At 34.1% G+C, this 12,306-nt stretch overlaps 1 protein-coding gene across 1 annotated transcript; it reads left to right on the plus strand.

The window, feature by feature from the left end:
- Positions 1–971: 971 nt before the first annotated feature.
- Positions 972–7,941, plus strand: LOC112702199 (indole-3-acetaldehyde oxidase). The gene is made up of 10 exons (XM_025753146.3): positions 972–1,467; positions 2,010–3,665; positions 4,124–4,383; positions 4,488–4,697; positions 4,790–5,008; positions 5,137–6,102; positions 6,201–6,296; positions 6,462–6,560; positions 6,755–6,944; positions 7,361–7,941. The coding sequence occupies exons 1-10, from the start codon at positions 1,299–1,301 to the stop codon at positions 7,576–7,578; spliced, it is 4,083 nt and encodes a 1,360-aa protein (XP_025608931.1). The 5' UTR covers positions 972–1,298; the 3' UTR covers positions 7,579–7,941.
- The last annotated feature ends 4,365 nt before the right edge of the window (positions 7,942–12,306 follow it).

Consider the following 12,306-nt stretch of genomic DNA (forward strand, 5'->3'; position numbering starts at 1 on the left):
TTTTCAGATCGAACTTGAGTGAATAATAAATGATAATTAATAAGATTTAATCCTATCAAAATAAATAGTTTAGTCTGAGATTAATAAAAAAAAATTATCATAACCACTGGCTTATAAAACGATGAGGTATAAGTCGTTGGCAATAATAATTTATTTTATCATACATGAATTTTATTTTTTTTAACCATTCAAAATTTCATATATAGTATATGATACAATTCTAACTAGAAGGCCCAGATTTTGTTTCTTTTTTCGGATAATTTTAAAATTTCTTTTACAGTAACTCGTATGAAAATATTTATATATAAAAATAATTATATTAAATAATTTAATATATTTAACTAAATTATTTATATTATATCATTATTTTTCTATTAAAACAAAAATAGATTACTAATTTTTTTTAGGTTTAATTATTCTGTTGGTCTTATAGTTTCATAAAACTTTTAATTAGGTCTTTATACTTTTTTTTTAATTGGGTCCCTAATTTTTTTTCAATTAAGTCCCTCTTAGTAGTAGTTGGCTTAATTTTATAGGGACCAACTAAAAAAAAAATTGATATAAGAACCTAAATAAAAGGAAAAAAAAGTGCAGGGATCCAATTAAAAAAAATTTTAATGCAAAAACTCAATTAAAAAAAAAAGTATAAGAATCTAATTAAAAATTTTACGAAATTATAAGACTAACAGAATAATTAAACTTTTTTTATTAAAAACAATATTACATTATTAGTAATTATTATTATTTTTAGTTAATAATAATTTGTATTTATATTTATAAAAAATTTATATACAAAAATATATAATTTTTATTTATATTTATCAAAATTTATACACATAAATTAATATAATTTATATCTATATTTTTTAAAATTTATACATATAAATTAATAAAATTTATTTATTAAAAATAATTTAAATTTATAATGATTAAATAATAATAAAAATACTAAAAATTAATTACTTTAAAAATCTCTCTTTTATTAGTATTGATTGAGCAATCTAATGATATGCTCATGCGTAGATGAGTTGAACGATGTCAAATCAATCTTAACTTTTATTTAATAAAAAAAAAATACTAATTACCATAAGCTATGAAATTGTTCAGTGTGTTCTAAATTGAAGATGACCAAAGTAATTATAATAAGCGTGTAAAAAATAAACAAGAAAATAATAGTGAGATTAGTTGATGTAATTACATTTGCATGTTCCAAATCAGTTGACACCATACGAAATTTATGAGACTGGAGACAAAATAATAGTGTGCAGTGTGAACTATTCACTAAGCTTCAGAAAACAATGGAAGTGAAGAACAACATCAATTCTGAGATGCCAACACAAACAAGTTTGGTTTTTGCTATTAATGGTGAGAGGTTTGAGTTCTCCAAAGTTGACCCATCAACCACTTTGCTTGAATTCTTGCGTTCCCAGACAACCTTCAAGAGTGTCAAGCTCGGTTGTGGTGAAGGTGATGATTACCCTCTTTTATTTATTTATTTATTGTTTTGAAGAATTTGTTTACTTTTTTCAATTTTTCTTCTTAGAACAAAGGTCAAGTGTTGATGTAACACTGTGGTATCATCTGATTCAACTAGTGTTATATTAAGTAATTCAATTGATTGTTGAGTTGGTTTTTCATTATTTTTTCCCCCTATAGTATTCACCTTGCTTTGAACTAACTTTTTTATAAAGAATTAGTTTGATATTAAATATTGACTATTGGGTATGGACCATTGTATATATAGTATTGTTGATTATGGTCCTTTTTGGAATAAACCTAAAACATTGATGATTGTTATATTGACCTTGCTTTGAACTAATTTATGCTTCATAGATTGAGGCATAAGGATAAAGGACCTTGTTCTGGTTCCAGTTATTCTTGAGCTTTGTGAGTAGTGTTATTTTTTCTGATGGGGTTTTCAATGAACTTGAAGGTGGATATGGTGTTTGCCACAACTTTTTTTTTTTCCAACTTGGAACTTCATATTTTGAAATGGTTGTTTTTTACAGGTGGTTGTGGAGCTTGTGTGGTTTTGATCTCCAAGTATGATCCTATACTTGATAGAATTGAAGACTTTACGGCGAGTTCTTGCCTTACACTACTTTGCAGCATACATGGCTGTTCAATTACAACAAGTGAAGGCATTGGAAACAGTAAAGATGGACTCCACCCAATTCACAAAAGAGTTGCAGGGTTCCATGCTTCACAATGTGGCTTTTGCACTCCTGGAATGTGTGTTTCGCTCTTCGGTACTCTTGTCAATGCTGAAAAGACCAATCGCTTGGACACGCCTCCAGGGTTCTCAAAAGTGACTGTTACCGAGGCTGAAAAGGCTATTGCAGGTAACCTCTGTCGCTGTACCGGTTATCGGCCCATTGCCGATGCCTGCAAAAGCTTTGCAGGCGATGTTGATATGGAGGATTTAGGATTCAACAGTTTTTGGAGGAAGGGAGAGAACAAGGACTTAAAGCTTAGTAGGTTGCCTCAATATGAACAAAATCATAAAAATGTTATATTTCCAATGTTTTTGAAGGAAATCAAACCTGATGTGTTGTTCTTGGCTTCGGATAAGAGGAGTTGGCATAGTCCTAGTAGTATAATGGAGCTACAGCGCTTATTCGAATCGAACCAAGTCAATGGAAACCGGATAAAACTTATTGTTAGTAATACTGCTATGGGATATTACAAAGATAACTATGACTATGACAGGTATATTGATCTAAGGGGCGTTCCGGAGCTCTCAAAGATCAGGAAGGACCAAACTGGAATTGAAATTGGAGCGGCAATGACTATATCTAAAGCTATTGAAGTACTAAAGGAAGAAATCAGTGGTGAGTTTCTCTCAGATTTTGTTAGGATACTTGTAAAGATTGCAGACCATATGGAAAAAGTTGCCTCGAGTTTTATTCGGAACACAGCTAGCATAGGTGGCAATTTAGTGATAGCGCAAAAGAATAATTTCCCTTCGGACATTGCCACAATATTTCTTGCTGTAGATTCAATGGTTCAGATAATGAGTGGTACAAAACTCGAGTGGATTGCGCTGGAGGAATTTCTAGAAAGACCACCACTGAGTTTGGAGAGTGTACTTTTGAGCATTAAAATTCCAAGTTTGGGACTTAATAAAAACAACTCTTCGGATCAGAAAAGTAAATTCCTGTTTGAAACCTATCGAGCTTCTCCTCGGCCACTCGGAAATGCCCTTCCTTATCTGAATGCTGCATTCCTAGTCAAGGTTTCACAATGCAAAGATTCAGGGGGAACCATGATTGATTCTTGTAGGCTGTCTTTTGGTGCTTATGGAACTAAACATGCAATCAGAGAAAAAAATGTTGAGCAACTTTTAGAAGGAAAACTGTTAAGTTTTAGTATTCTGCATGATGCTGTCAACTTGCTTATAGCTACTATCGTACCCGAAAGTGGTACCACAAAAGCTGGCTACCGTTCAAGCTTGGCAGCCGGTTTTCTTTTTAAGTTCTTTAACCCCATGATTGACAGTCCTGCTAAAATAACCAATGGTTACGGTTATACGAATCCTAACCAGGCTCACCATGATGAAATTCCAACTTTGCTGTCTTCTGGAAACCAAGTACTTGAAGCAGGAAATGAATATCACCCTGTTGGCGAGCCAATCATGAAATCTGGAGCTACACTGCAAGCTTCAGGTTTGTTTAGTTCCAACTTGTTTTCTTAAAAAGATTATTGATAGCTTTACTTTTTATGCATTTCTATTAACATTTTCAAGTCTTAAACTTCAACTTTTACATTGAAAAGGTTTCTTACTAAATTACATTTGAATTGATGGTTGGCCTCATTAAAATGGTAAGGCTTTCACCTTGGGTATCGGTGTTCAAATTGCTTTAGTTACAGAAGCAGCCCCACATTTATTCTAGCAAGACAATCGCATTTCCTTTTCCGCTTCACTGGTTGGTATCTAGCTGAATTTTAGATAACAGCAACCAGAGAATTGATGTATCCCTCGCTTGCACTAGACAAATCTTTTTGTCTGTCAAGCAATGTTATTTTATTCAGTTTGTGGCTTGTATTATGCTATTCAATTTTATTTTTTCTTTGTATTTTCTGTTCAGTAACAAGTACATTTTTATGAATTTATCATATGTAGGTGAGGCTGTGTTTACTGATGATATTCCATCACCAAACAATTGCTTATATGGAGCATATATTTATAGCGCAAAGCCTTTAGCAAGGGTAAGGAGTATAAAGCTGAGGCCGGATTTACTACTGGATGGAGTGAGGGGAGTAATTTCAAGTAAAGACATTCCCATTGGTGGAGAGAACATTGGATCAAAGACTATATTTGGCATTGAACCTTTGTTTGCTGAAGAGATTGCTAGATGTGTTGGAGATCGTCTCGCCTTTGTGGTGAGTTCTTCACTTTTTGATCCAACAATGTGTGAGATTCTCTTTCGTTTCTTTGGACATTGATACATGGAAATTCCATTTTAGTCACTGTACAGCTTCTGTAGGTTGCAGATACTCAGAAACTTGCAGATGTGGCTGCAAACTCTGCAGTTGTTGATTATGATACTGAAGATCTTGATCGGCCTATTCTGTCAGTGGAAGATGCTGTTGAAAAATCTAGCTTTTTCGAAGTTCCTCCATTTCTCTATCCAAAACATGTTGGTGATTTATCAAAAGGAATGGCTGAAGCAGATCACAAGATTATTTCTAAAGAGGTACATGTTTATGCAAGTTTGCTTCTGAATTATGTATGTTGAAACGGTTAGATTGCTCAACCATATTCATTATCATCTCAATTTAAAATCAGATGAAGCTTGGATCTCAATATTATTTCTATATGGAGACACAAACTGCACTTGCTGTACCAGATGAAGATAATTGCATTATAATTTACTCTTCATGCCAATGCCCTGAGTATTCACATGCAACTATAGCAAGATGCTTAGGTATTCCCGAAAATAATATTCGCATGATTACAAGAAGGGTTGGAGGAGGTTTTGGTGGCAAGGCCATAAAAAGCATACCTGTAAGTATTTAGTTATGCATTAATTTCTTGATTTTGGATTGCATACATTGCTATTAACTTGTTATTCAAGCAATCAGTTTTCCTGCAGCATGATTCTTATTTGGATATAAATTATATGATGTTTGCAGGTTGCAGCATCATGTGCACTCGCTGCGCACAAATTACGCCGCCCTGTCAGAATGTATCTAAATCGAAAGGCGGATATGATAATTGCTGGGGGAAGGCATCCAATGAAGATAACTTACAGTGTTGGATTTAGGAATGATGGGAAAATTACTGCATTAGAACTTCAGATACTGGTCAATGCAGGGTTCTATGTGGATATAAGTGCAATAATGCCACATAACATAGTTGGTGCACTTAAAAAGTATGATTGGGGTGCTTTATCATTTGATATAAAGGTATGCAGAACAAATCATCCTAGTAGATCTGCAATGAGGGGCCCTGGGGAAGTGCAGGGATCTTATATCGCCGAAGCTATAATAGAAAATGTTGCAGCTATGCTTTCACTGGATGTAGATTCTGTCAGAAGTATTAATCTTCATACACATGAGAGTCTTAAGTTGTTCCATGAGTATAGTTTCGACGAACCTCATGAGTATACCTTGCCTTCAATATGGAGCAAGATAGCTGCTTCGGCGAACTATGATCAAAGAACCAAAATGGTGAAAGAGTTCAACAAGATTAACACTTGGAGAAAAAGAGGAATTTCCCGGGTACCGGTTGTGTTTCAACTGAGTCTAAGGCCAACCCCTGGTAAAGTAAGCATTTTCTCGGACGGGTCTGTTGTAGCTGAAGTTGGAGGAATAGAAATAGGACAGGGTCTTTGGACAAAGGTGAAACAGATGACTGCATATGCTCTCAGTGCAATCCAATGCGATGGAACGGAAGGCCTCGTTGACAAGGTCCGAGTTGTACAATCTGATACTGTGAGCATGGTTCAAGGGGGGTTCACTGCTGGCAGCACTACATCGGAGTCGAGCTGTGAGGCAGTTAGACTTTGTTGCAATATCTTGGTTGAGAGGTTAAAGCCTCTAAAGGAAAGGCTGCAAAAGGAAATGGGATCTATCAAGTGGGAGACACTTATTCTTCAGGTATTTGGATATAAACTATGAATAGATACATTAATTCTTTTGATATTGTTTGACAGCATTCTCTTAAATTAACATGTTGACAATTTATGAACCTACAGGCTTACATGCAAGCTGTGAATTTATCTGCATCCACATTATATGTGCCTGGTATGGATTCCATGATGTACCTTAATTATGGTGCTGCAGTAAGTGAGGTAAGTTTTCTTCATATGCACATCTCAAATCAAATTTTGTATTTTCTTAAAAGTTCCCCTAAAGTTGCTTTTCTTGAATATATTGCTTGTCCTGTTGTCACACAACATATTACTGAACCAAATCATCAGATAAAGCTATGATAAATTATGGAAGTTATTTCTCAGGTGGAGATAGATCTTCTGACCGGAGAAACCAGATTTCTGCAAACGGATATTATCTATGATTGCGGACAGAGTCTAAACCCTGCTGTTGATTTAGGACAGGTAAGCGGACCGTGTACATAAATAGACATTTGCTATGCAAGCTCAAGACTAATGTCAGTGCCAGAATTGGAGGCCTTAGAGTGGTTTTTATTTGTGAAATTACTCTGAAAATATCTCTAGTTCCATTCAATTTTCAGTTTGGTTCTTATGCTATAAAAAGTGTTCTAAATTCTCCTTATAATTGCATGTTGCAGATTGAAGGAGCTTTTGTTCAAGGGTTGGGATTCTTCATGCTTGAGGAATATGAAACAAATGCTGATGGTTTGGTATTAGCAGATGGCACATGGAACTACAAAATCCCTACAATTGACACCATACCTAAACAATTCAATGTTCAGATCCTCAACAGTGGTCATCACCAGAAGAGGGTTCTCTCTTCAAAGGGTAACATTGAATTCTCATAAGTGCATATAACTTGTTATTGAAACTGGGATTTTTATACATTCTCTTTCATTGGTTCTTCATAAATGTATGAGTGGTTTGATTGAATGCATAGAAGTCAAATACAAACATACATCAAATCTGAAAAAGATCCTCTAAATTGAGGAGATTGGTAAAGTGATAAAGTGGGAGGGGGGTGTTTTTATCATCATTACATTTGTAACTTCTATCCCATCAAATCATCTGAAAATCTGGTAAAAGAAAAAAGGATGGATACTCAAATTAGTATAGGATGAATGAGAATTTGAGAATGATATCATGAATATACATACATAGATTTGATAATGATATCAGAAGTTAGATCGCCATAAGTGGATAAATTAACAAAAAATTTAGAAAATAGAATATTTTTTATGCAGCTTCCGGCGAGCCGCCTTTACTATTGGCAGCTTCAGTTCACTGTGCCACAAGAGCAGCTATTAAAGAAGCAAGGAAACAGGTTCTTTCATGGAGCAATTTTGTTGGACCAGATTCAACATTTGACTTGGAGGTCCCTGCAACCATGCCTGTGGTTAAGGAACATATTGGACTTGACATTGTACAAAGATACTTGAAATGGAAGGTGGGCAATAACTAAATTCTACAACACTGAATAGGTTGGTTAATAGGAAAGTGATGTTTTGATTTAATATATGTAAGTTTTGATGTATGTTTACAATAAGAATAACAAAAGTCAATGCAGATGAATAGTTTTGGCATCAAGAATGAGTCAACTAAACTCTAGAAACTTGGCTTTAGATTGGCATATGTTAGGCATAAAATGTTCTTAGTACAGGTCTTTTCCATATGCAAAAATGGGGTCAGCTGTTAAATCCCTTAGTAATGAGTAGGTGAGAGGAAAACATGAAATGTAGTTGGTAGGAAGTTATATTATTTATTAGTAACATTTATTTTAGTAGTTTTTGTTATTAAGCCAGTTATAAATATTCGATTTTATAAACTTTATGTTCTGAACGTCTAATTTCAATAGGGAAAAGAACTTGTTTTTAACCCACACCTTGGCAACAAAATGTAATAAAATTATGAAAGAATGAGAAAAGATGGAGAAATTTTATTGTTGTGATGTTGTTCTATGGAGAACAATGTTACCTATTTATACTAATTACTAAATTGATTTTGAATTTTACAATAAGCTAAAATAACCAAAATCTCTAGATGATTCTGTTAGAGAAAGATAAGTATAACTAAATTAAAAAAAATAAGCATAACAAATTTTGTTTTTAGAAGAAAAATATAAGATAATAAATAAAAATAAAATAAGAATTTAATATGCTCCACAAGCTGGTGAATGGAAGATGTCAATAATCCACCGCTTAGATAAGTTCCGATGAAATGATAGAGGAAGACGCGTGTGGCGCGGTGACGCAGAAACATAAAAGGTGATGTTGTGTTTGAAGGAGAGAGAGCAAGCAGCGATCTTCAGAAAGCGCATAGAGCGCGATAAGAGAGGACTTTAGAGGGCATGTAGAGTGAGAAAAGAGAGAGCTTTAGAAGGTGCATACGGAACTGCGGGAAGGAATTGTCGGAAGGAAGCGTGATAAGAGAGAGGGCGCGTAGAGCGCGATAAGAAAGAGGGGAGGGGGCGTATAGAGCACGGTAATTTGGGTCCATTAGAATCGAAAGGATAACACGAAAATGATGAATTATTTAGTGAGGTGAGAAAGTATCAAATCAGTAACAAGAACGAAATTATTTTTATCGGTAAAAAAAAGCATGATGATTTCTCACCGAAAAGATGATAACTATGGCTCTGATACCATAATAAAATTATGAAAGAATAAGAAAAGATGAAGTTTTATTGTTGTGATGTTGTTGTATGGAGAACAAGGCTACCTATTTATATTAATTTCTAAACTGATTTTGAATTTTAAAATAAGTTAAAACAACCAAAATATCTAGATGATTCTTTTAGAGAAAGATAAGCATAACTAACTTAAAAAAAAAGATAAGCATGACAAATTTTATTTCTAGAGGAAAAATATAAGATAATAAATAAATATAAAATAAAATTTTAATATGGTATCAGAGCCAAACTTTAACGTTAACTTTCCAAAATTTGTACCCAATTCACGTTCTCTTCATTACTAAAGAAAAGAATGGAAATGCATAGAGCCAAATTTCGGGGCGAATGGTTCCAATGCAGACTACGTTCTTCATCCAGCGGCAAGAACAAACTGAAAAAATCTCTCGTGGATTCTGATAATTCTACAGTTGAGGTGCCGTTCTCAAGCAAGAGAAAGGCCGCAAACGCGTTTGGTTATTGTCTTGAATCTGAGGGTACAAGACACGGAATGAGAGAATGGGCTAACGAGGAGGATAAGAGGATGATGAATATCAAGAAAACAAAAAACAGGCTGTCTTATTCAAAATAAACAGTATGATTTCAATAATGATGAACTTGAAGTTGTTGATATTCTGTTTAACCTCCTCGGGAACTTCTTAGAGAGGGTTAATTTAGAAACTTCAAACAGTGTTTTGAATTCAAGCCCCAGTGTCGACCAAAAATAGGTTTCAAAGGAGGTTTCCAAGAAAATTGTTAGCTCAATGGATTCTGGGTCCAAGAAAGAAATAAATAAACCAGTCAACCAAGAAATAAACGGCCCCAGTGCCTTGAATTTAGGCCCGAGTGCCGATCAAGAATGGGTTTCAAACAAGAATTCTAAGAAAACCATTATCTTAGTGGATTCTTGGTCCAAAAAAGAATCAAAGAAATCAGTCAACCAAGAACCCTCTGAATTGCCACAAAATTTCAAGAACTTGATAAGTGATATGGGTGGCAGCAGGATCGCTCTGCTTATAAAAAAAACTCTTTATCACTCAAATTTGAATCCGCAACAAAACTGACTTTTGATATCATCACAGTAGGTCAAGAACAAAGATATCCTGCTTCCCACAGAACTAGAAAGTTTGGACGAGAAAAAGAAAATAAAAAAAGCATGGCGATTTCTCAACGAAAAGATTATAACTTATGTATCTTCCTCAAGGAGGATACCATGGCTCTGATACCATAATAAAATTATGAAAGAATGAGAAAAGATGAAGAAATTTTATTGTTGTGATTTTGTTGTATGGAGAACAATACCACCTATTTATACTAATTACTAAACTGATTTTGAATTTTAAAATAAGCTAAAACAACCAGAATATCTAGATGATTCTATTAGAGAAAGATAAGCATAACAAACTTAAAAAAAATAAGTATGACAAATTTTGCTTTTAGAAGAAAAAGATAAGATAATAAATAAAAATAAAATAAGAATTTAACATGGTATCAGAGCCAAACTTTAACGTTAACTTTCCAAAACTTGTGCCAAATGCCCAAATTCACGTTCTCTTCATTACTAAAGAAAAGAATGGAAATGCATAGAGCCAAACTATGCAGCCAATGGTTCCAAAGCATACTACATTTTTCATCCAGCGGCAAGAACAAACTGAAAGAACCTTTCGTGGATTCTGATGATTCTACAGTTGAGGTGCCATTCTCAAGCAAGAAAAAGACAGCAAACGCATTTAGTTACTGTCTTGAATATGAGGGTACAAGTCACGGAATGAGAGAAAGGGCTAACAAGAAGGATAAGAAGATGATGAATATCAAGAAAACAAAAACAGACTATCTTATTCAAAATAAACAGTATGGTTTCAACAATGATGAACTTCAAGTTGTTGATATTCTGTTTAACCTCTCCGGAAACTTCTTAGAGATGGTTAATTTAGAGACTTCAAACAGTGCTGCAAATTCAAGCCCCAGTGCCGACCAAGTACATGTTTTCAAAGGAGGCGTCCAAGAAAACCGTTAGCTCAATAGATTCTTGGTCCAAGAAAGAAATAAAGAAACCAGTCAACCAAGAAAGAAACAGCCCCAGTGCCATGAATTCAGGCCTGAGTGCCGATCAAGAATCGGTTTCAAATAAGAATTCCAAGAAGACCATTAGCTCAGTGGATTCTTGTCCAAGAAAAAATCAAAGAAACCAGTCAACCAAGAACCCTCTGAATTGCCACAAAATTTCAAGAACTTGATAAGTGATATGAGTGGCAGTAAGATCACTCTACTTATCCAAAAAACTCGAGTTAAACCCCAAAATGGTCCCTGAGATTGGCGTTTTGCACTGAAATCGTCCATGAGATTCTAATTGCACCAATTACGTCCTTGAGATTGAAAAAAATGCACCATAGTAGTCCCTAACCCATTTCCATTAACGACGCGATGACATAGCATGATGACGTGGACTGTAAGTGACACGTGTCACTTCATGATTTAGCCACGTGTAATGGTAGGATGATGTGGTGACCAGTGACACATGGCATGCTGACGTGGATAGTTGTGCCACGTGTCATAATGTTATTTGGCCACGTGTCCAGTTGTGCCACGTGTCGCAACAGTATTCGTCCACGTGTCATCCATTATGCCATCATTGTATATGCACCAAATTAGTCCCCTTACTTTCCATTAAGTGACTCATTTTAGTCCCTGAAATTGAAAGTCGTGCACCAAACTAGTCCCTTCACCAATTTTTTCTCATTTTTTTTAAATTTAAAATTTTAATATCTTGGATACTAATTTCAATTCTATTTTTTCATATATCGTTTAAATACAAGTGCTTTTATAAAAAATTTTAAGATTTTAGTTTTAATTATATAATTTTTTTAATAATTTAATATTAGTACATTTTGTAATATATAAGTATGTTATTATAAAAAAATAATTATATGATTGATTAGACACATTTTTTTCATAAAAAAAACATGTGTTTTTAACAAGAAATTAATAATTAAAATAAATATTTTTTCTTATGAAATACAAGTTTTTGTTATGTATAAATGAGCTAGATTGAAGGTTCAACCACCTTCACTACCACTTTTGATCTCTGCAGTCTAGACGAAAGAGGTCGGAGATGATAATGAGGGAAGCTTGAAATGCCTTCACGTCAACTCCAAGACGGCGGCTATTAGAGGTATCCGCAAGAAAAAAAATATTTTATAAAAGTACTGAAAGAGGTTGGAAATGGTAGTGAAGGTGCTTGAAAAGCCTTCACGTTAACTCCAAGTCGGTGAATAGGATATTCGCAAGAGAAAAAATATTTTATAAAGACACTTTTATTTGAAGAACGTGTGAAAAAATAGAATTGAAAATGCATTAAAAATATTGAGAATTTTGAATTTATAGAAAAAAATGAGAAAAAATTTTATGAAGGGACTAGTTTGGTGCACGACATTCAATTTCAAGGACTAAAATGAGTCATTTAATGCAAAGTGAGGGACTAATTTGGTGCATATACAACGATGGCATAATGGATGACATGTGGAC

This window comes from Arachis hypogaea, chromosome 7 (assembly GCF_003086295.3).
Source record: "Arachis hypogaea cultivar Tifrunner chromosome 7, arahy.Tifrunner.gnm2.J5K5, whole genome shotgun sequence".
Classification (NCBI taxonomy): domain Eukaryota; kingdom Viridiplantae; phylum Streptophyta; class Magnoliopsida; order Fabales; family Fabaceae; genus Arachis; species Arachis hypogaea.